The sequence below is a fragment of the Canis lupus genome, chromosome 4, assembly GCF_048164855.1.
Source record: "Canis lupus baileyi chromosome 4, mCanLup2.hap1, whole genome shotgun sequence".
Taxonomy (NCBI): Eukaryota; Metazoa; Chordata; class Mammalia; order Carnivora; family Canidae; genus Canis; species Canis lupus.
In genome coordinates this window covers 52346454-52371431 of record NC_132841.1, presented here as the reverse complement: position 1 = coordinate 52371431, position 24978 = coordinate 52346454, and the positions used below count along the sequence as shown (strand labels likewise).

General features: G+C 40.0%; 1 protein-coding gene and 1 long non-coding RNA gene across 17 annotated transcripts in view; one reads left to right on the top strand and one right to left on the bottom strand.

Moving 5' to 3' along the window:
- Positions 1-19694, top strand: part of LOC140632382 (uncharacterized) — a 28949-nt gene extending 9255 nt beyond the window's left edge. For both annotated transcript variants that reach the window (XR_012029937.1, XR_012029938.1), the window contains exons 2-6: positions 4325-4453; positions 11168-11292; positions 16336-16576; positions 17911-18038; positions 19013-19694. This is a non-coding gene — a long non-coding RNA (uncharacterized lncRNA). The remainder of the gene's footprint in view (positions 1-4324; positions 4454-11167; positions 11293-16335; positions 16577-17910; positions 18039-19012) is intronic.
- The window catches only part of EBF1 (EBF transcription factor 1), a 393004-nt gene that overhangs the window by 135869 nt on the left and 232157 nt on the right, over positions 1-24978 (bottom strand). For all 15 annotated transcript variants that reach the window (XM_072824327.1, XM_072824319.1, XM_072824323.1 and 12 more), the window contains one exon: positions 3697-3778. In XM_072824327.1, the coding sequence (XP_072680428.1) occupies positions 3697-3778 (82 nt within the window). The remainder of the gene's footprint in view (positions 1-3696; positions 3779-24978) is intronic.

Sequence of the window (24978 nt, the reverse complement as noted above, 5' to 3'; positions counted from 1 at the left end):
TATAAGCATGTGTATTTATACAAACTTATATGGAACACACTGAATGTAGATACAGATATAAACAGTCATCTCCCCAGTGTTTAATGTAACTAGGAATAAACCAAGACAGGGAACATAGGAAGAAAAGTCAGCTTGTGGTGGAGGCACAAAAAAAGAAAAAAAAAAAGAAAAGAAAAGAAAAGAAAAGAAAAGAAAAGAAAAGAAAAGAAAAGAAAAAAATAAAAGAAAAGAAAGAAAAGAAAAGAAAAGAAAGAAAAGAAAAAAAGAAAAGAAAAGAAAAAAAGAAAAGAAAAGAAAAAAGAAAAGAAAAGAAAAGAAAGAAAAGAAAGAAAGAAAAGAAAAGAAAAGAAAAGAAAAGAAAAGAAAAGAAAAGAAAAGAAAAGATGATGACAATGGATGTTGGGTTCACTGAGATGAAGTTCCTGGAAGTCTCTGACAGGCAGCTCAGCTAGGTCTGGATCTGGATGTCAGGTCTTAGGGAACCTGACTCAAGAGATCTGAGTGCCCAAATAGTATTTAAAATGCTGAGGATGGAGAAGATATTCAAGAGAGCTCTACAAAGTGAGAAGAGATCTGGATCTCAAAAGAAAACTTAGGGAACGGCAACATATACAGGAGAGCAAATGAACAGCATCCCTTCGAGAAGGCTGAGAATGAGTGAATGTTGTTGTGGAATCCAAGATGGTTTCAAGAAGCATGAAATGATGCAGAGAACCATAGGAGGAAATCTTCATGAAAGAAACAAGATTGAGGGAAAAAAATAGGTTCAGTAGGGATATTTGGGGTGTTATTTTAACTCTATTGAGGTAATTTGTCCATTCTCTAATTGCATAAACATCCACATGCCTACATGCATAAGACCATGTGCTAATTGTGGAAAATTATAATTAATGAAACGTGTAAACATACTTAGATACAAAACAAAATGCATCAGTGTTCATTCTACCATAAGGTCCCTCTCTATCCTCTCCCAGGAAGTGATGAGTGGGTGATGGGGACAAAGCAGGTTAAATCTGAGACCCAGTAAGGAATTTGTCTCTGATTGTGGAAAGAGCTCTTCCTCAACTCAAAAATTAACTCTATAGTGGCCAAGGTTGCTGCTTCTATTTAGAGAAATCTACCTACATTAGACTCACAGGAAAGAGCATATGTATTTGAAGGACAGTATGTACTTTGTGTCAGGTAGTTCTCATGCCTAATAAAAAAAAGAGCATTCTTTGGGATTGTAGCACTGTCACCAGGAAGAGTTTGTCAGATGTCATTAGGTATAAGATCAGACCAATGACTCTCTAGAGGGGCAATTTTGCATCTTCACTCCAATCAGGAAATACCGACAAATGTCTGGAGACATTTGGAGTTGTCATGACTAGGCTAGGGGCTGGGGGAGTTTCTCTACTGGCCTCTATGGGTATAGGCCAGTGACAAACTGTAAATGTCCTGCAGTGAGTAGGACGAATCTATGCACCTACATAAGTGTGACAAAGGATTATCTAGTCTAAAATGTCAGTTGTAAAATAAAATAAAATAAAATAAAATGTCAGTTGTGCTTAGGTTGAGAAACCCTGTACTAAAATAATAACCCAGTTTTAGTTTATCACAAGTACTTTCTCCAAAAGCTTTTATATTTTATTGTTTGCAAATTAGTTATGTATACAAAATGTTATCATTCGTATGTTGCAAAATAAGCAGAATCATAATTTTTACTCCATTTTAGAATTGAGGAAATTGAGGCTTTCCAGAAACTCAATTCATGCCCCCTTGTCTCAGTAGCCCTTCTGCTAAACACAGAATGACTATTTTATCTATAAAAATAAAGCTTTCTAGATACTATCAAAAATAATGGACTGAGTTGGTTTTTCATCTCATATAAGAGCTACATTTCTATAATTTAAGGATCTCAGACATTTCACTAGCCAGGTCCTTTGAAGAAAACAGGGCCCCAGAAGTCTTATATAAATACTCTTTTAGGTTCCCAATGTCACCAAAGTCAATCTCTAACTTTGCTGCCCTGAGAAGCACAGCAAAGTTGATCCTGATATTCATAAGGCATGACACATGTCTATTAGACACGTTTATTAGACATTAATTGGTTCGTGCCTGGATATGCTTTGTTCCTAACCCAAGCTTGGTCAGGAGATACATATGGTTCATCTTAAGGCCAAAGCAAGCTGCAAAACAGTTTATAATGAAAGCCAACCTCATGTTGCAGGACACTGAGCAATACACACTTAGTGGCATCAGATGTGTTGTTTATCAGCAAAGCTAACTCCAACTCAACACACACACACACACACACACACACACACACAAAAAATCCTGTGTGGGAACAAGAGAACCCAAGTCTTCCAACTTGGTTGGAAGTCGGCAGCTAGACAGGAGAATCATTTCCCAGGGAACTAGGATACAGGGATTCTCTTTACTCATCTCTGTCAGGACAAAAGATGGTGACGCCAAAATGATTTTACAAAAATACTTCAGGATCTTGAAAGACATTGTCTTCTTTCTACTGAATTTGTCCTTATTGAGACCAATAAGTCTCATCTTTCAAAAAAATATCATCTTGGAGACAAAGAGATCCTGACATCTAAAAATCAATGCTCAGAATCATCGCATCCCTTTCTCCCATCAGAGGATGTGCAGCTAAAATTTTTCAAGATTCTCTCAGAGATCATACATTTCAATCTACACTTAAAGCTGACTAACTATACCTAAGAGTATACTTTAAACACCACACTGTTTTCACTGAAAGGTCATATGGGTGAAATATATATATATGTCATTACTCTGATAGGAAAATGAACGTTGATCATACAAATGAGTTAGCCATAAAATGAGATGGAAAGCAACACAAGTCTAGAACCTTGCTCTTCAAAGTGTGGTCCATGGCACCTGCATCACTGGGGAGCTTGTTAAAAATGGAGAGTTTCAGGTCCCCTTGAGACCTCAATTAGCAGTTTAACAAGATCCCCAAGGAGTTCTTGACACCTTCAAGTTTGAGAAGCACCAGCATCTAGAACTTAGCAACCTTTCCTAAAACTCAACTACCATTTTGTGTCTTCGAAATTAACACTTTGCTTTCACATCTTTTGCCATCAGTAATGTATAATTATACAAGGCAAACATAACCCTTGTGCTTTGAATGGTGGCAGATCTGACTGCTGTTTGAGGACTTTCACACATGCTGTACAAGGATGTTGCTGACACAGAACTAAGTGTCATCCATATTACTCTAGATGTGCCCTGCTGTACCAGGGGTCTGTTTTTTATAGACAATTACTGCTGACAATTTCCAAAATTGGAAGGGGAGAACAGAGAGAAAGGAAGAAGAGGACATAATCCTAAAACAGAACAAAGCTCTTATTTAACAGTTTTCTACTTGTAATACTTTCAAAAAATCCATCATTTCTACGAACTTCACTTAACGTGCAACGGTTTAAGCCTGTGAGTCCATTCAGGAAGCCACACTAGGCTCAAAGGACAAAACTGCCTCAACCAGTGACCACAAGTGCTTCAGTTGCAACTCTTCCCTAATAAAAACAACTCCTAGAGTGCAGATACCCGGGGGACCAGGAGCCTCACCTGCTCATCACCTCTGGGGAAATAAATAGACTCTGTATCTTCTTCTGCCTAAGACTTTTTTACCCTCTTCTGATATTCATGCATTATTGAGATTTAAGAAAGAGAAGACAAACCCACCTGGAATCTCCGCATGTCACGTGGGTTTCCTGCATTCTTTAGGCAATTTTGGTTACATTTGAGGAAAAATTTCAAGAAGAACCTGTGAAGAAACAAATTATCACAGTTAATATTTCAGTCCTGAGACAGAAGGGAAGAAAAAGGTAGTAAGTTGCATTTGGGTTGTGCATTCTATTCTCCAAGTATTTTCTGAAATATTTAGGATGGTGTTAGAGCCAGTATTTTGTTTAAAGCTTTAGCCTTTGTTTTGCATCCAAGCTGGACTTTCTCTATGAAGGAAACACCTTCAGTAAAGCCAATAGATCTCACAAAAGAATTAAGCCTCCAAGGAAGTATTTTTACTCAGAGGGAAGGTCTTCACCATAATTTAAGATAGATTCCAATTGGGTATAATTGCCTGAGAATTACTCACGGTTCCCAACAACATGTAATTTAAGCCCTGTAAATTCACAGACGATGAACCAGCAAAATGCACGCTGGATGAATATAAGGAGATGGTAAACACTTTTATTTTAGCATCTCCAAATAAAATACCTTAATTAGCAGTACCCACAAGAAGCAGATAAGATTCACATACTGACTAAAGTCCTTTGAGTTCTCAAAGATTTCCTGTATGTTTTTCTTACAGAGCCTATCTGTGATTGAATAAGAACCTCACCACCACCTTGATCCCTGAATTGGTTCTAGAGTGCGATCCATGAGTTTTGGTGACCAAAAGTCCCAATTTGCCAGGAACAATCCCAGTTTACACTGTGTTGTAAGTATTAATAGTACCCACTTTAACTCTCAAAGTGTCCTGTCACGGATGATAAATTAGATGGTCACCTTATAACTTTCTGAGTTATTTCTTTTAAAAAATATTTTTTTAATTTATTTTGAGAGAGAGAGAGAGAGTGCATGAATGCACAAGCCAGGGGGAGGCGCAGAGGAGGGAGAGTCTCAAGAGCAGACTCTTTGCTGAGCACGGAGCCACACATGGGGCTCAATCTCACGACCCTGAGACCATGACATGAGCTGAAACCAAGAGACAGATGCTTGACCATCTGAGCCACCCAGGCACCTCCTGAATTATTTCTTAGGTTGTAGTTGTTAAAGTCTATACCAGGAGGACAGCAGTTATCAAAAGAGTGCTATTAGGACATTTAGGTTGACGATCTACATGTTCTCCATTGGCCCATGTTTGAAGAAAGAAGCATGTTAAAAGCCATCCTAAGTTCTCCATTATCTTTTACTTTTAGGCTGATGGATGTCAGGCACAAATATTTTCCAAAAACATCAGAATGCATTAAAATGCCAGTCAGTTAAATTCTTGTAGGTATTTCTTTTCTTCACCTTTCTCCCACTTCAAGTCTACGCTAGAGTATAAAATTCCCACCTTGATACACATAACTTGTGAAGAACTATCACACCACGATGCCTCAGTTTAGCTCTGAGCACAAAGTCTATTAAGGAAATAACACAGGGGTCTTCAGAAACAAGAACACAGAACAGAGTGGCACTGAACTGAACCAGTTTCCGAATAATGAACTGAGAGAGGTCCCAAAAGAATCTCTCTCCTCTCTGTCCCTCGGGAGAGTATGGTGTAGGAGTAGCTCTTTGAAGAGCAACAATAACTTTTTCAACTGAAAGAATATGTTAAAATGTCAACATCTTCCTGAAATGACTCTTTCAACATTATGCACTGTTCAACCACCCATCAATAAAAGCAGGCCTCTGAATAATCATCTGTTCCTACTTCCAGTTTCTCTCCACAGAGCCCAAAGTTTATCAACCTTTCATACAAGATAAATGACTTGTGGAACATCACTGAAGGCCAAATTTGTAAAAATGGAATCTGGCTCTGGCACCCCTTCCCTAGTACGAGGAATGGCACTGTCATTCCCAGGGGCCATCAATTGGTCCTGACTCCTGTCCCTTTTCCAAAGGAAGACTTGGGAAGGGATGGAGACTTGAGGGAGGAGTCACAACCCCAAGTGCCTCCACACTGTCCTTTCCTCTGAGCTCTCAGAAGGCCAGCGCTGAGTGGCTGTGTGATAGCACGAGGCTTTCAGAAGCTAAGGTGGTGAAACTCAAGGATAGTGAGGCAGCCATCTTCTTGGGTTCGGGTCAAAGACATCTGAAATGTGAAAACTGGCTGCTTCTTTCAGGCACAGCTCCGTGGAAGGGCATTTTTAAAAGCCACGCCAAGCCCCATGAGAGGCCTGAATGCCACTAAGTGACAGTGACAACCAGTGTGGTGGTGTGGAGGAAAAGCCATAGCCTTTAGAAGTACCCAGAATGGGGTTCATATCCCAACTCTGACAGGTACTGCTTGTATGTTTTTGGATACATAGCTCAACTTTTCTGCACCGCACTTCCCTTATCTGTAAACTGGGTATAGTGACAGTCCCTTCTTTGTAAGACAGTTGTAAACATGAGTTGCAAGAACGCCTGGCACCTGGTAAGCATGGCAACGGTGGCAGGAGTAATAATGGTTTCCATGTATTACATACTAAGAACTTCAAATACATTTTCCCCATTTAATCCCCCTAAATAACCTCTGCTATTAATGCCATTTTATGGATGGAGAAACTGAGGTTCGGAGAAGTTAAAAAACTTGCCCAATGATTAGTAACTCTGAGTCCAGAACTTAAATTTGGCCAGAGCTTGTACTCCTTTAACGATTATGCTACAGTAATTTCAGTAATAATAGAAGTAGTAGAGTACGGATATTAGTACTACCTGTACCATCAGTAGTCAGTCCCTACACCCCAATGGCATTCACACTAGTAAGTGTAAATAAGAGTAACTCTACAAATAAGAATAACTATTAGCATTATTATTTCCATACCAGTAGCAGAAGTACTGTGGAGGGACACATCATTGCCATTCCTCTCCAGTGTCCCCCACCCCTGGTTCCCCAGGGTTGATAATACTGCCGCGGGTGTGTGTCTAAGACATTTGAGCCCAGACCCGACAGCCAGATTCAGGCTGTGTTAGAAGGAGCTGTCAGCACACCCTCTGGCATCTTCAAGTCAGACAACTGCTAGCCACCATGAGGGGAGCCATCTGGTGCCAAAATGGATTTTGAAAGACAAGCAAACAGGACGCTAGCTCTGCCAGATAGAAACAGAATCAAGGGAGCAGGGGATCTTCTGCCTTAACGATGAGCAGGGGCGAGGTGCCTGTCACCAGCCCATCGTTAGCACAAAAGCTATGCTGGGCACACACCGGATCCCTGTTACCCTAAGCTGCCCTGTCACTTGGCCTGTTGGCAGAATGTCCTGCCCGCCCTCTCGACAGTGGATTGCTTGCTGAAATTGAAGGCTTGACCATCTGTCGCAGGGAAGAGACGGCATCAACGGGTGCCTGGGGCCTCACACAAGCCCTTATGTGGCAAAGACGCTCTGAAGGGCCCGTTCTTTTGGGGAAAGCCAGCCTTACCCCAGGGGGAGCCTCAGGAATTCTTTCAAAGTTTCCCCTAAGTAGATGCCAAATGCCTGACCCTGTCGGATCACACTTCCTTAAAGGAACTGAGAGGAGTTAGAAGTAGGAGTTAAAAATATCCCCACTGAGAGACAGAGTTAGACGTGGCACACACATTTTGGGGATGATTTATCGGGCTGTTTTTAAGGCATTTGTAAACCAGGGACGCATGCATGTCTGCTGGCCTATGGAGAGGATCTCAGATTCCGAGGGGGTTTCTAACAAAACAGAGGTTATTGAAACTCAAAACCTCACTTTTGTCTCATGAATTGCCACATTTTGTGTGGCGGGTGTGTTTGATAAAGTGTTGTCAGGAGAAAGAGTGTGGCAGCCTTATCCCAACCGTGGGAAACAGACTGGAGGCAGGACAAAGCCCCTATTGACCCTGTAGAGTTCCAAGGAGTTCCAGAAACTCCAGGAAATAGCCCAACCAGAACCAAACTACAGTCTTTTTTGGGGAATGGAAGAGGTGAGGCAAGAAACCCAACACCCTTCTGTTAACCTTCAGTATGAATAATATCATGTTATGTTCATACAGTGTTGTATGATTCAAAGCACTTATATCTCCAGTATCTCACTAAATGCTCACAGAAGTCCTATAAATTAGGCATGCCAGGAATTATCAACCTATTTAAAGAAAAGTAAGACTCAACAAAATTAAGATATTTATCTATAGTCAAAACTAAACCCATACTCTGTATTAGTCAAAGGACTCCTTATAAGTTTTTTTTCGCATGAATCACAGGACTTTATAAATGACCTAAACTATCACTTAGGATAACTTTTTCATTATGCATATGAGAAAATTGAGAGATCAGGAGACATGATAACAGCCACAGAGTTACAATAGTTATGATAGCTAGGCCTACAATTTACGTGTCCTGATTTTTAGTTGTATGATTTTTTTCAAGACAATGTTAGGTTTCCAAAAGCCAACCCAATAAGTGCTCAACACTTGAGCTATTGAACTTTTTAGTCAGCTACCTCAATTAGGAAAGTGACAGTCATAAAACTAAAAGTGACATTCTATTAAAAGTTGTGTCTGGGTTCATCAATCAGACTAATGTAGGACATTAGCCCATCATTGAACATTAACTGAACCGAACACATACATTTGCAGAACAAAATTGTTTATTCAATGGTTTACCCTTATCACATTTTCCCAACTGATACATAGTCAGTACATTGAGTCTCCTTCCTTTTTTCTTTTTTTTTTTTTTTTTTTTTTTTTTTTTGAGTCTCCTTCCATTTGACTAGCACAGTGCTAGATACCAAAGATACTTCTAGGCTCCCCCAAAAGGAAAATTCATTGATTTAGCCAACAGAACCTGATCCATCTATCCAAGGACATAAAATAACAACAAATAAAAATCATCTCTGTATTCTCAGCACATAACACAGGATTCAGAACCCAGTGGGTTTTCAGTTAATCTGTTCGACTAAACAGAATCCAGGACTTCCAAGGAGTAGAAAGAGAATGTTCTACAATAAAGACAGCAGTAGACAAGAGCTTGGATTGGAGATAAAATAATCCTGGGTAAACTTCTGCAGTTCCCTGAACCTTAGCGGCCTTATTAAAAAACATGGGCATAACAGTATTTCTCCCCAGCACCACTATGTGGCATTCATCATAATCCTAACTCTACTGTTTAATTAATTGTGTGACTTTAGACAAATCACATAATTTCTCTGTGCCTCAAATTTCTCATCTGTAAAGTGGGAGAAATACTTTAGAGGGTCACTGATAATTAAATAACATATGTGAAATGTTTAAATAGTACCCAGCATAGAGAAAGGAATAATTATTTTCATCGTCATTTATTTCTGGCAACTGCTCCCTACCCAGCACTAAGAATGTTCAGATTTTCAGATATAAAAAGTATTCTCTCTTGGAATGTTAAGGTTAAGAAAAAGAGCAAAGACCTATGTAACTGACAAGAACTGTAGGTTTCATTGAATGACCTACAAAAAGAAAAAAGAAGAAGCAAGGAGAGACAATAATGACTAGAGCGGCTTTACCCAAAGGCCAAGCAAGACACAGAAAGAAGAGAGATACCAGCTTAAACCATGGAGGACTCCAGAGAGTCAGAACTTAAGGGCACACGTGGTAAAACCAACCAGTAGGCAACAGCTTGTACATCATTAAATATTATGCAAAGCACTGTAATAGATCTAGGGTGAGCAGGTTGAGTTTTTACCTCCGCCACCCAAATTCTGAAAAAAAACCACGTTTGGATGTTTTTGCTGCTTTCATAATGTCTAGGCTAGAAAAGAAAAACATCAAGGCACACCTAAACCAGAACATAAAACCCCCATTTGCAGTCTTAAGGCTCCCCAAAAGTTCCTCTGACTTATGCCCACAGATGGTTATGTGGCAGATGATCCTTTCCAAAGATATTCAGGACACGGAGACTCACTCAGCCCCAACACAGGAAACAGCTGTGTGGAAATACTGTGGGGTCCCTTCTGTGGGAAGTTCAAGTTGCTCCCACACACACTAACTGGAGGGTAGAGAGGGAAATGCCTCATGAATCAAAGGGCCTTTTTGGAGTCCTCTCCATAGACTGCCCCGTCATCTTTGCTTTGACAACGCTGTACAGAACCGCCTGCCCTCATGACCAAATCCACTGCCCAGATATAACCGAGAAAGGCTTTCCAGGAGTACCAGCATTCTCCCAAATTGAAAATATTTAACCAGAAAGCAGCTATCCCTACCCAGACCTCTCAAGCTGCCAGAGGCTTTTTCAGAAACACCATCACTACCCCATGGTCACCCTCCACAGAGAGGTAAACAAGAGTCCCATGGTCACGGCCATGAAAAATAGATCTCCCTTGAAAACAGGGGAGTCAAAACAGCTAGAAAGAAAAAACTCTATTTTCAATGTCAACATTTTGGGTTCCTCATACACAGAAGAAGTTGTAGAGTACAGTTCATCCATGTGAAAATATGATACCCGTAAGTCTGCCAAAATCCCAAGGATGCCACAAGGGCAGGCTGAGGAGGCCAAACCTTTGTAAGGGCAAAGGGTTCTCACCACCAGGCTGACCTTTCCTTTTCTGATGTTAAACTGCACTATTGGGAGAGCATCTGCCTTGACTCAAACCACTGCAGTTCTGTTTGAAAGGCAAGGAAGGAGGAAAGAGAGAAATAAGATCACGAAGGGGACTCTTTGCAGACGAAGCAAATTCTCTTCTCTCTCCCCACCGTAGAAGGTGGAATTGTCCCAAGTTGTGGCACTATCTTGGGGATCCCAGGGGGAGAGCATGTGGCTGCCCGTATTACGGGCCACTGACTTCAAGGAGTTTACTTTTTCTCCTGGCCAAGATCCCTCAGATCTTGGGCATTTCTGGAAAGTGTTCTCAGTCTGCAGGGATGAGCATGATCAACTTGTTAAGCATTTGTTACCTCAGAGTTTGGCCTTGATGGAAGGACATAATTAGTGGCAAGAATTTACAAAAAAAAAAAAAAAAAAAAAAAAAAAAAAAAAAAAAAAAAAAAAAGGTGTTGGGATAGAATAGCAGCAGACGAAAGAATTTAAAAATAGCTTTTAAAAAAAGGATGCACTATAAATGAGTCTCCTCATGCTAGATGTCAAATCTGAAAGCTAGGAAAAAGCATCAGGATAGTGAAAAGGGAAAGAGGGGGACATATAACCATTGGCCAGCAGGGGAAGAATAAATTGCAATTCTTTAGAAATGACACAGGGAAGAGAAGTCAGAGCAAGGGTGCTGCCGCTTAAGACCTACTGCTGCAAGGTTTGAATGGAAATTAAGTGAGAAAGTCTGACACGTCCAAGGAATTGTAAGCTTATGTGTTGTAGAGAAGGTGTTCGTCTTCAGGGATACTCTTTCACAAAGATTACTCAAGTGCCGAGTGTTTCTTGCCAAAAATGCATGCAGGTACAAACACTGGCCCTTGGCAGACATTTGAAGTCATCCTAAGAGACTGTTTTGCAGCAGGAATGAAGGCAGAGAACAAACTCAAGTGTATGTTTGTCCTTCTCAGGGCTGGGGACAAACTAAGGACATATTCATCTTAAGCCGTTTTCATTACAAGGAGCATGATGGGCAAGGAATCACCCAGCACAGAACTCCTGCAGACCAAGGGACAGGATTTGAAACAGGCATCAGGTATTGGGATCCTGGGTCACTAGTACAAGGCTGGAAAAGAGGCAAATACAAGCAGTAACGTTGCTTTAATAACAGTGACGCACTCCAACAAGCCAAGCATAAAAAGTGAGATAGGGAGTCTCACTCAATGCCTCAACTTAGTAGTTATTATAGCAAACACATGAATAAACACTGTGGGGTCCCTGTTCTTAGTGCTTTACATGTATTAATTCACAACAACCCTATGAAGTACTAACTCTATTCTCATCTCAACGATACTGAGATACTGAGATATAGTACTTAGGTAATTTGCCCAAGATTTCCTATCTAGCAAGTGGTAGAGCTTGGATTTAAATGCACACAGTTTGGCTTCAAAGTCCACATCCATTAAACTACAGTCCTTTGTATTTATACATATTATATTATAGCAGTACAGATCATTGACCATATCTGACTATACTTGTATCACTTTCAGATTCATTCAAAATGAGAAAAAAAAGTCAGCATAAAAATGTCTGGTATTGTCACTAGAATATTCCCAATTACAAATTTTAATGTGTTTCAATTTTGCCCATGACCACTTTCGCCTATTTCAAATGCATTTTAACTATAATGAAGGCCCAGTCAGTGAGTGGGTCTGGTAATAGAGCCAAACCGAATTTGGAGAATGATGGCTAAAGCAAAACCAATATAATCTGGGTCTCTTGGGAGAAGTCAATGAACATCATTTCAAGGGTTTATTTATATATTATGTAGATACCAGTCCCATAAGTCACTATCTTTGAGTGACTTTTTCACACATAGAAAGCCACAGGTTGAAAATCAAAGGCTTTTGATACCCCTCTGTTTAACACCTACGTGTTTAAGATTTTAAAGCAGACTCATTTAGAATCTGATGTTAGAATTTCACTTTTCCTCCTAGGTACTCAAAAGGTTTCGATATTAATGTCCCCCGTGGAGGTGATAGATGTCAGAGAGAGATCAAAAGGTTTAAGTTCATAGTAACGGAAGCATGTGGGTTTTTTTCTGGATGCTCAACTCTTTCTTCAAGATGTTATAAAGTATGAACATTCAGTGTCATTCATTTAGTCAACCAACAGATTTCCCTCCAGAGCTTAATATGTACCAATTCTTCCCCTTTAATACCAGTTGTATTGAGATCACAATTACTTTGGTTCAAGTTTTCCTCCAGAAGAAAGATAAGACAGAGGAAAGCATTTAAAATCAAACTTCCAGGAAAACTTTTGGACTCTGAGGATGACAGAGTATTCGAGCATTTTCCAAGAAAGGTTGAATACCCATGAATCAGGGAATCTTTCAAAGTTCCTATAGGTGTTAAGATTCTACTTTTCCAGACACATTGGCCTCCTCTTGCCTCCCAGCATTCTTTGCTTCAATCACATTGAGTTACATCCTGTCCCCTGAACATAAAGTTTCCTTCCTGCTTTCACCATAGGCTGCCTTCCTGGGTCTAAAATGCCTTCCCTGCTTCCACACCATCTGAGTTTCCCATAATTCTACTTACCCTTCCCGATGCAGTGTACATGCCCTGAGCCCATGAAACCTTCCCAAATACCCCAGCTAGAATTAACCACTTTTTCTCTCCACTCTATTACAGCTCCTGTCACAATTGTCTTCACATCTTGTACTCCAGTTAGTTAAGTAATCACATGACTCTCCATGACACTACAGACACTTTTAGAGTCCCATTCTGTTCCTCATAGACCTAGTATGGCTGCATACAGAAACGGAAAATGAATGTCTGATTTAAATTGACTGTAAATATGAATGGCAGTAACTTTGAATCATGGCACAAAGATTCTTTCTTTCCTCTTTCTATTTTTTCCTATATTTTCTGAATTTTCTATAAATTGGATTACTTTAAGAAAAAGAATCAACCTTATTGTTATAAAAATTGAAGTAAGTATCATTCAGCATAGAACCTAGGAAATGTTGCCCCCATACTGTGATGGATAAATTAAGAACTAAAAATGATGAGTGTCTTCACCAAAGTCTTTATGCTCTAGATTTGCCAGTTAATTCAAATGAGAATAGTTAAGAGCCATCCATCTCACACTTTGTAAAATGTAGATCATTTATTAGTTTCACGTATGCATAATTCATAAAAGACTATCAACTGGGCAGACTCCACACTATTGATGTCCTCAACTTCCTACTTTAAAAAAATCTCGACATCAAAATATTATCTCTAAGTTAAACTTTCCATTGTTCTTAAAGCATTTAAGCGTAACCCAGAGGGACAAAAGGACATGTAACTAATAATATGAAATGGATCTCCTCTCTCTAAAATTCTACATACCCTTCTGATGACTTTGTTGAAATACAGTGATTAAGCTCTTTATGGTTTGCTATTTCTTGGTTCAGCCTACTTCCTTAAGTCATCCATTTATTCATTCAGTCCATCTTTCATCCAGTAAGTATTTACTAAGCACCTACTATGGACTAAGCACAAGCATAGAGACAACTTTTTCCCTGTCCTTATGGAAGCTCACCAAAATATACTTTCTGGATCACTGGCATCAGAATTATCAGGGAATTTGCCCTGGTTAGGAGGTAAGGTACTCAAATAATTTTTAGGGACATTGAACCTTGAGAATCAATATCCAATTTATACTTTAAAAATCAACAGTAATGTCAATACCATGTAATAAACACAATGATGGTGTTATGCATCAGAAATACTTAACTGCAGAGAAAGGATAAACATCTAATTGTGTGTCATGGAAACTGAACACAAAAACTCATGTCAAATCACCTCTGAGTAAAAAGAAAAATTAAATTTCTTCACTCATTCTACTTTATCTCCAGCACAAGCCACAGAAAAGAAACGAGTTTCTGGTTGCCAGAGTAAGCTGATATTTGACAACTTTTTGCTTCAAAGAAAAGAAACAAGCTTACTTTTCTACCAGAAAGATAAAAAATAAAAGAAAAAAGCCATCAGCTAAAAATCTGTGTCCCAAGAGGAAAAGTATAGTCTTGCTAAAGATGAAAATTGTTTTTGAAACCTGCTGAAATCATCAGCACCCTTTCAAAAATCCACTTCATTTGTCTGTTCACTTTTCCGGACACACCTTCCCTGATCCCAATCTCAGCACCATCATGCACTGCCCCCCATCCTCTGGGCTCACACACCATTGGGGATAATAAATTTAATTTGAGCAATGGCTTTCATGGAAAAAAAAAATTACTGCATTCCAACAAGTCACACAAGCTGAGTTCAGACAAAAACAAGTGACTCCTTAATTTGGATTTAAAGCTCAGGATCAGTCTCCAAATAAAAATGACCAGTGAGCATTATGCCCACAGAGCACTGACAATAATCTCATGAGCTCCAAATTATTCCAGTTTATATTATAATGATCCAATAAGTCTGCGTGTTCTAGTCCATAAAAATTTAAGAAGAAATTTATCATTTTAAAATCATAATGCAAAATAGAGTCTGACACTTTATTAAGCACTATTTATCATGATATCATGAGGATGCTGATGGGAAAATGAAACTAAAGCAATATTGTAGACCAACAATGACACAATTTAGTCTTTCTGGGGGTGCTTTGTACTCACAGGTCATACCCCCTTGCCCTCCCTACCATGTGTCACTCTTTAACAGCTTAAATCAGAAGCATTGGAAATGAAACTCCAGAGAAGCTTTTATCATGAAAATTGCTCAAAAACTTAATAAAACAAACCCACTAGAATGGGTTGAGACCTTAGAAATCTTCTAGTGCAGATATTCTTAACCTAGAGTCCATGGGTAATCTACTGGAATTCTTGAACACCAGAACATTGAATCCAAATTTTTGCACACATGTTTCTGCAGAATGGGTCCAGAGTTTTCACAGGTTGTGGAAGAAGTCTGTGAGCTGACTGCCCAGAATCCATTTTCCCCTTTTTTCATAACTGTCTTCTATTCTCCTTTTGGAAAACTTCCTCCCCTTCATTCAAGAGTCCTTGTATTTCAGCAGCACAAACTCATTCCAAGCCTGGACAAGAGTGCTGCTTGTGATCTGGGTCTGGCTAGTCACAATATCACATCCTCCAACTATGTAATTGCCTTAGAGATAGACATGTGACCTAAATCAAGCCAATCAGGCCCAATCCAAGCTAGTCACAGGATATTTGTTTGAGTGGCCAGAAAACAGTTGATAGTTGGGTCCTGGTTTACTAGAGTTGAACCCAGAAAGATAATAAGGCTGGGTTGCTTACAAACTCTATACTTAAAAAGGAGTCCATAATAGAATATAATCCATTGCCCTATCTGATAGAGATCATAGGACAAGGAACTGGGATAGGTGGCGAGGAGAGAAGACAGGGAGAGCTAATATCAGACAATGCCCTCCACAAAAGGTAGAAAGATGAAGATGGAATTACCGACACAATGGTTAAGTGGAGAAGGGAGCAGAAGGGAAGGGTCTCAAAAAGGTATGTAAAAGAGAAAGGATACTCTATCTATTGAGCCCTGGTAATTTTAGACTATATAACTGCAACATCCTATGGCTTCCTCCTAAGTCATATATATCTATATTAGTCTATATAAGATACAGATATAGATATATTCTAAGTAGGAACTATCAATGCATCAACGAGGCTGTGTATATAACCACAGATAGTACCAGGAGCTATATGAATGGAAGAGTAAATATCTTGTCTACAATGGACAGCCTTGGCTATTCTCCAGCCAACTGACTCCGGAGAGTATATAAAGATAGTTTTGCCAGAGACTCTCATTTCAAGAGAAGCTGGAAATACATACTGCTAAGTGTGAAACTTGCCAGTCTTCCAGAAGACATAAGGGCCAGACAAAACAAATCTAGAAAAGTTTGCATCTCTTGTTGTAAACTGTAATAACCAAAGTAGTAGCAACTCATTTGCCTGTGTGGCCAGCGTGGGACTTCTTCATGTCCATCTTCAAGTTTTAAAAAATTATACTATAAGAAGAACCCCTGTGGCTCCACTAAATGAGATTCTTCTCCTTAAAAATAACAAAAGTAGTTCTTGCTTTTAAAGTAATGGCATGTTTTCTTTTGTTTTGCTATTTCTCAGCATCCTTGTCACCTGAAATCCAGATGTGGTAAAGCTTGATTTTCTCCCAGGCCTTTGGCAGCTGACGTGTTGGGTAAAGCGAGAGGTTGGGAAGAGTGTCTGCAGCCAAAAGCAAAAGTGAAGGCAAGGCATATTCACCAGCATGAAGCTGTCCACGGACAGTGAAGACAGACAGGGAAAACCTCCCATGCCTGCCTCTTCACAGCTGGATTTCCCAGGGTACTTAATTCAATCAGAAACAGTAAGTTTTAGTAGCATTTTACAACCAATTAACCATGCAGGAAAAAAACCACTTGACTCTGTGCCTTCCTCCTGGCTTCTGAAGAGTCTGTGGCCTCAAAAGTCAGCAATTTGGAACTTTCTCTATGAAAGAAGACACCATCAGCCCAGTACAAGCAACTCTTCTTCCTTCTTATACTTAATGGGAGGACACTTGAATCTGGTCAGGCCTCATTGGCATAATAATCACTCCCATTTTTAATATGAAAAGCTCCCATTTCACTCAGGGTGGGCCAGTCACAGGCATTTACAGGAATCATTCCATAAGCACATTAGTTAGGTAGTAATAATATCCCCACTTCACAGAGTATATTCATACTCAGGCCAGAGAGATTGGTGAAAGAGACCAATCATAAATGGCAGAACTGGGATCTGAGGTCAGAATACAGTTTATAACAGGGAGCAAGACTATATTATTGGGCTCACTACTTATCCTTGTACCCAGTTAGAAATTAAACTATGTGATTAGAGCATGCTTCTGGTATTATAAGGATAAATCTCTTTGGATGAAAAAGACATATTCAAATTTGTGCAAAGTTCTATTAGTAATTATTCTTCTCTAAATCAACAGTTTAAAAAAAATAGGCTATAGTTTTAAAACCATGTTTCAGGGACGCCTGGGTGGCTCAGTGGTTGAGCGTCTGCCTTTGGCCTGGGGTGTGATACTGGAGTCCTGGGATCGAGTCCCGCGTCGGGCTCCCTGCATGAAGCCTGGTTCTCCTCTCTCTGCCTGTGTCTCTGCCTTTCTCTCTGTGTGTCTCATGAATAAATAAATAAAATCTTTAAAAAAATAAAATAAAAATAAAACCATTCTTCACTTAGAAAATATTTATTGGGATCCCTGGGTGGTGCAGCGGTTTGGCACCTGCCTTTGGCCTGGGGCGCGATCCTGGAGACCCGGGATCGAATCCCACGTCGGGCTCCCTGCATGGAGCCTGCTTCTCCCTCTGCCTGTGTCTCTGCCTCTCTGTCTCTCTGTGTGTGACTGTCATGAATAAATAAATAAAATCTTTTAAAAAATATTTATTTTCTAACTTTTATTCAATTAATCTTTAAAAAAATTCTTGAAGGATGTGGTATGGGTGGGCAAAGTCACCCCCATTTGATAGATGAGTCTACTGAGCTCAAAGAGGTCAAGTGGTATGGCCAAAGTCATTCAGCTAATTAGTAGGAGCCTCTGTTCCAATTCTTAAGCACTCCAGTTGTGGGGGCTTCCTCTCACTTCCAAAAACATGCCAAGCTTTTTCCCACTCTGGCCCTGAAATGATCTGACCTTAGTTCTTTCTCATCTTTTAGGTTTCCCTTAGACAACATTTCCCCAGGGATGCCTTCCCTGCATCCTTTCTCAACAGGCCCCCGTTAGTCCCCAGAACCTGACAGCACTTGGCATCTGGCAATCAAGTATTTGCTAAATGAATGAACAAGTAAGTGTGTGGATGCCTGAAGGGTTTCCAATTTTCTGATTTTTCTAACTTATAATAATGACTAAGTGACAGGACTTTCTCCTTAGCATTTCTAGCCAGATCCCCTTGTAGACCGATGGATGAAAGTGGATCTGGCCCCAGCAAAATTTAAGCACCCACTTGTTGAATTGAGACCATGATGGGACCTCCCTGCGGAAAAACAGACAGACTTGCTCTTTAACCTCTTTCCTAGTTGACTCAAAGCTAGATTCTTAAGTATGGAAAGAAGACCCACACAACAGCAGAAAGAGAAATAAAATGGTGATAAATGACTGGTTTCCCACTAAAGCAAAAGCGCAGGGGTTAGGCTGAGGAGAGGCTGCAGATGGGTTTGAAAGGCTGCAGGAAAGGTCCCTACCTAGGTCCTCCCCCTGAGTTTTCATCTGTCACACCAGGCTCTGCTGCTGATGGCAGCCATGTGCAACAAAGAGGCCTCTGTCTGAAACCTGATACCACTCCCCCACCCCCAATCAGGGCCCAGAGCTGTGAAGAGAGAGCAGTGGGTCTGCTGGAACTCTAGTCTACTTCCAGATCCATTTCCCTGAACCCACAGTGTATTTTGAGTCTTATTCTAATAAAGAAGGCTCTTCCCTTACAAAGATAATGATGATGATAAATTGTTCTCAAAGGGAGACACAGCCTGGGAAAATAGGAGATTTCATGTATTTTTCCTTGAACTCTGGGATCAAGTTTGCATGCGAGCTCTAATGTGATGATTCTTAACCAAGATGACTCAGGACACAATTTTCCTTCTGCCCATGGCTGATTTTCTTTTTAAGGGAAAGACTGCTCCCACATAGCCTAGTTGAATACTTTACCAAGTGTTAGGCTTTAGAAGAGGAGTCACGAGTAAAAGCATAGCTAATGTTAAGTGAGTAGTTACTATGTGCCATGTACTGTGCTTCATGCATACTTTGTTTTTATCCTCACTGTAGCCCTGGCATCCCCCACCCTCCACCCCTGTGCCAATTCTCCAAGAAAACAGCGAATCACAGAGAGATTAAGTAACTTGCCTACCAACAGACAGCTCATGACAAGTATAGGTAAGACTTAAATGCAGTCTCCCTTAGTCAGCCTGTGTTCTGAGAGCTGGAACAAGGCTCTCCAGGAACCCAGGTTCTCTGTGCTACTGGGAGATGCACTAACTAATATGCTCTGGCACCTACCGGATTGTTCTCAGTCCTGAGACTCTGTGTGCTAAAAACTGCATATGCCTGTCCATTAAAAAAATTTTTTTAAAAGCCTCCTTCCACTTCTGTAGCACCCATTTCCTTCAGGATCTGGATCAAACCTACCCCTATGACTTTTTTTTTTTCCTCCCAGTCTGCCTCCCAGCTTCTGTTGCGGCCACATGGGACCACTTCTCCTTCCCCTCCACACTGTATCTGCTTTGCCAACTCTTCATCTTTACACATGCTGCAGCTCTGTCGTAGCATAATTCCTCTTTCCCTCTCCCATCCTTGTCATCTAAACAACTACTTAACAGTCAAGACCAAGTTCAAATATACCTTGCACTGGGACACCGCCCTGACTCTCCCAAATAGCCCTGAAATTCTCTCCTCTGTTTTCCCACTATAATTATAACATTGCAAGCAATCAAACTTTTGTTTCTCTGTTGCCCTAACACAATTTCTCACTCATTTATGATGACATAAATTTTTGTAAGATTAAAGTCCTGAAGTCTGAAATTTCACCAACATTCCAAGTACAATCTTTTTTTTTTTTTTTTTTTTTTTTGGTGCTATTAGTCGTTGTACTAGAATCCTTCACTGGGCTATTTATACTCTTGAATTGCTCACATTTCTTCCCTTAGGAACCAAAAGTAAAGGCAAGCGTAAGTGCTTCTGTGCCTCGAGTAAGACAGTCCATTCACCAACAGTCTCATGACGGTGTCGGTTAGTGGTTTTCTACACTAAACATGGAGAGTGTTAAAAAAATCCATTTAACTGTGATTTCTTGCTTTTTGCTAGAAAGCTTTATAAGTAGTTTCTTGGTCTCACCTAGTGGAAGGGTCACTGCTTTAGCTGGGATTGTGACAAGCCTCCGCAGAATTAGAGTACTTTATTATCACATTAGTACTGGAAAAAGTCACATAATTAACAGAATTTATCCTCATTTACTCTGTAAAAGCACTAATATTCAATCTCTCTGCCTCTGTTTAATTACTTTCCTTAACACAACTTCTTTTTTTCCAGGTTGACCCTTCCTGGGCTCATCTACAGAAATGTGTTAAAACTTTTTCTCCCTCTACTCCATTTAAGATGCTAGACTTTATTCATTTGAATAAGCATAAAAGGCACACCAGGGTCTGTCATAGTTCACACAATGCTTTTGAATTAGCAACCGTAACGGTGTCATACTTTTGTGGAGATCCTCTGTTCAGAGTAAGTGATGACAGCCACCAGAATTGCTGTTAATTGTAATATGACACTGGCATTACACTGTGTGCTAGCTAGTGGTAAACTAGCATTAGTTCAGGTGCCTAAGAAATTCAGAAGCTGAGACGCTGCAATTTTTTAAAAAGAACAGTAGACCCGTCTGACATAGGCTGCCTTCTCAAGTAACACTTATTCAGACCTGTTTGCTCAAGAGGGTGGGAGGAACACACACACACACACACACACACATACACACATATGCTCACATATACACGCTCACATGTGCATACATCAAAATAAATTCCCCATTAAACAACAAAATCATCATCAAACAAATCTAGGAGGTGTTGCACTTGCTCTTTCTCTTGATTTTTTTCTTATAAAGGCAGCAAAGTCATAAAGTAAAGAAACCATGGTTTAAATAACAAACATTTAGTAGAGGCTGAACTTCTGCTCCCTTTTTCTGGAACACAGATAATATATCATGCCTTTGTATTTCATGTTGAGACGTCCACAGTCTGGTCAGGAAGATGGGGGCTGGGAAGAAAGGAGCAGATCTTGGGTGTTGAATAGTTAAATTAATTTATTGATAACAGGAGGTAAGCCCTTCCTGATGAGGTCAGGGGTAGGGTCAGGTGAGTGACAGAAGACAATGGGTCAAATGGGCCATTGGTCCTGGTTCCTTAGATATTAAGCTCCAGGCACTGAGGATACAGACAGCCTTCTCCTGTCTGGGACACATGGGTGGCCTAAGAGATATCCACAGCAATCATCTTCCCTTTTGCCTATCAAGAGAAGAATCAGTCCTGTTCCATTTTCCCTGAGATACATCTCAGCTGTAATGTGAAAAAATAGCATACGAGAAGTCCTTCTCATCTATCCTCCATTTTATCCAAGTGACATGCAGTAAACTCTATTGGTCTTTATCTCAAAATAGAATAACCTTATGATCCTGCAAACATAATATGTATGACCCATGTTCACTGGGAAAGAAGAGTCTTCTCCAACCTCCAAGTTTTAGTTCCATCGTTTCTTTTTCCTATGATGCCTTTCTCTCCCTTTTAAAGTCCCTCCATCCTTCCAGGTCTGACTAAGAATTCTTCTTCCAGTAAGACTGCCCAGATTCTTCCATTTAGATTTCAGGTCTTGTTCCTCCAGCCACCTAAAGCAATCAAGGTCTGAAGGTGTCTTTCTTATTGCACTTCCCAAGGTCATTTTATATTTAGGTTATGTAGGCATGAATCTGATTGGATCACTTGGCTGTGAACCAATGTGAAGGGATTATGGGGGTTAAGGCTTTGCCTAAGCTCAGGGACCATATTCCTGGTTGAAACTGATTAATTTATAGTTTACTCCAAAGCTACCCTTCTCTTAATTTTGGGTCAGATGCTCCATCATTCCCTGAAAGTTTGCTAGCTAATTCCCATCTCCAAGCTGCTAAATGTGCTGTCCCCACTGCTTGAAACTGTCTACTCAAAAGGAAACAAAATCCATTCTTTAAGGCTGACACCAAAGCCTCCTTGACCACATTGGCCAAAACCATAAGGTAACAACTTCTAAGGTAGATATTATTAGTAGTCCATTTGTCTGAGGTCACCAATCTAGTAAGTGAGAGAATCTGGATTCACACCCAGGGGTAACTAAGGCCTATATAATGTTCTCTTTCACTAAATAATTTGTATCCAGCTTATCACTATTCAAAATGTATTCAAGATGTTTGTGGAGGGTGCTTTCCCTTGCCTGCCTACTCACCCTAGTTCTCAGGTATAGGAATGAGGATGTGAAGTAGAAAAAATGGCCCCATTCAGAGTCTGGAGACATGCCACCATCATGTGGAAAGGAGCCATCTCTCATAGTTTCCACTGCCAACGGACTTGGCCACCATCTTGGCGTGGTTCTCTTTGGTGCCACTAAGCACTTTTCACCCTTAGAAGGACAAGGAAACCCTCTCAGTTTTTTGACTCCCTCACAGCCATCCTTTTCTCAGTCCACGTGGTCAGCTTGAATTTTAAAAGGGTTATTGCAATGCTTTGCGAGATAGATAAGTGACATTTCTGATTGCTTAGGGGCACCTGTTTTTGGCTCCCCTTCACTCCTGGCCCATGGAATATCCTATGTCTACACCACATGCATATCTCAGGGCATAAACACCTTTGCCTTAGAACCCTGGCATTGTCATCATTATCTCCACCCCCAATGCCCTGCACAGAGGCAAACTCCAGGGCCTCTCATCCTCAGCTGTTCCACCATGTCAGTTTCATAGGCAGCAGGACACACATTCCAGAGTCGGGTGGATTAACCTCCAAGATGACACTCAGTTTTAGCTTTAGCCTCCCTAAATCCTCAACAAAAACTTTAACAGCCAGATCTGATTTAGGACCTTAACTGTAAATCTCCTCTCTTCTCATGCACTCACTAAAGGGATGAGTAGGGTCAGTTCAGACCTTTTCTAGTCATTTGTCCCCATTGTTTCCTGGAGAATTCAATGGGTGATGGGTAAGAACTTTCGTCATCACGAGCCTCATTTAAAGGCAAGATAAAAAAGAAAAAAAAAAAGAAGAAGAAGAAGAAACTAGAGGGTGGGGAGAAACATTATTAAATGCTTTCCATGACATGGTAAGCACAGAATATGAAACATCGATGGGAATTTATAAAAAGATTTGAAGCAACATCATTCATTTATAGAAATGAAGCCAACTTGCTAAAATGTTAAAAACAGCAGTAACCAAATTTGTACTCAATTCTTAGAGCCTTGTTGATCAGCGACTGAGCCCTGCCATGAGAACAGATCTCCTTTTCACTCAAGTGAGGATCTGCAGGGGTATTTTCAAAAGTAAATAAATGGCCACAAAGAACAAAAAAGATCAGTAGAGAATTGAGTCTCTCAAGAACATCCCTGACAAAATAAACCCCATGTTTATGTATACTCCCTCAATTGGCCTGAGCCAGAAATCTCCCCTGCAACTTAAAACCAACTGCACAGGAGTTGAGAGAAATGTCCGGAATTAGCTTAGTCAAATGCTGCCTTAAATAAATGCTCCTCTGGTGCTTAACAAGATGCTAGTGCCAAAGCAGTTTAGTCTGACCATAGTAATTCCCACTTTTTTGCCATAATGCATCACACTATCTTTTCTTTGGTATCTTAAATGTAAACACCTCTTAAAAATTCCAGTTGGTATATTTTAAAATGGTGTTTAGCTTTTTCCTGATTACAAATGTTGAGTCATCATTTTATAAAAAGTTAAATTCTCAAAAGTAATAAATAAATAAAAACCATCTATACTTCATCTCCTCCCAGTCTTTCCATGTATATACAAATTGTATAACAATATACAGATTTTTATATCCTTTCTTCATGTAAGTAATCTTCAAAATGTGGTGTTTTTCTACTCCATTATATTTCATCTCACATAGTAGATATTTTTAAAATCTGCTATTGTTTGATTACTTTCAAGATTTTGTTATTATAAATAATACTTTGGTGAACATCCTTGGGCATAAAATTTTATTCGTGTATCTGAGTATTTCCTCAAAATAATTACTGAGGACAAGAACTGCCAGGTCATAGTGGCATCTTACTTGAGAACAAGTGTAAAACAATTTCATTTGAAAATGTCTATGTGGGTCAGAGTAACTTGAGTTTCAATCACACTAGGCTGAGGAAGCTTCAAAAAGTGACCCTTGAGTTGCCCAATAATACAGGGAAGTTTTGATAACTTAGGTCCCAGGGCATCCATGTTTATAAAAAACAACTGACTAAACACAATGAATACATTTCATATCCACAAGTCCAACTGTGTTTTCACCTGTAGTCATAGAATGTATAAATACCCATGACAACATAGTCATCATCTTGAGTTATAATTAACCACAAATAAAGGCAGCCTAAGAACAGCCTTCTGTGTGCCACTAATACTGCTCTCACTGTACCTGCTATAGTGCTGAGAAAAGGACTCAACTCCAGCTAAGCCAGTTATACACTGGACACCGTCAGGGTTTGCACTAGGCCCATGCTATCACCAAGATGCCATGTCCAAGAATAGGGTGAGAGGAAGCCCATTTTAAGAGATCTTTACTTAAAGGCTGAGTGGGATCCTATTATCTCTGAGAAATTGCATCCTCTGTAGGGTAAGCATCATATTGTGAGGTCCCACTTTAGGGAACATTTAAAGCAAGTGATCTATAACATGGTTATCGTTTTCCTAAAATCATACCTGGAAACTGTTCAACAACTCCATCCCAGCAAGAACAGCACTCCTTTATTACACTAACATTCTCCAAGTGAATTCCACAGACCCTACCTCTGATGCCTGAAGTTATTCTGTTTTCCTGAGATATTAGCCTCAAATACAGTTGACAGTGCCTCAAATTTGTACATGATCTCTTCTCATTGTCTCAAGGCACAAAGGCCACCACTTATGACCTGGCCTCCAGCAATCCAGTCAGCTACATCTCATCTCATGTCCATTATGTTCCTTTATGTTAAAAATACTCAATTTTTAACAATTAACATTTGTATTTTT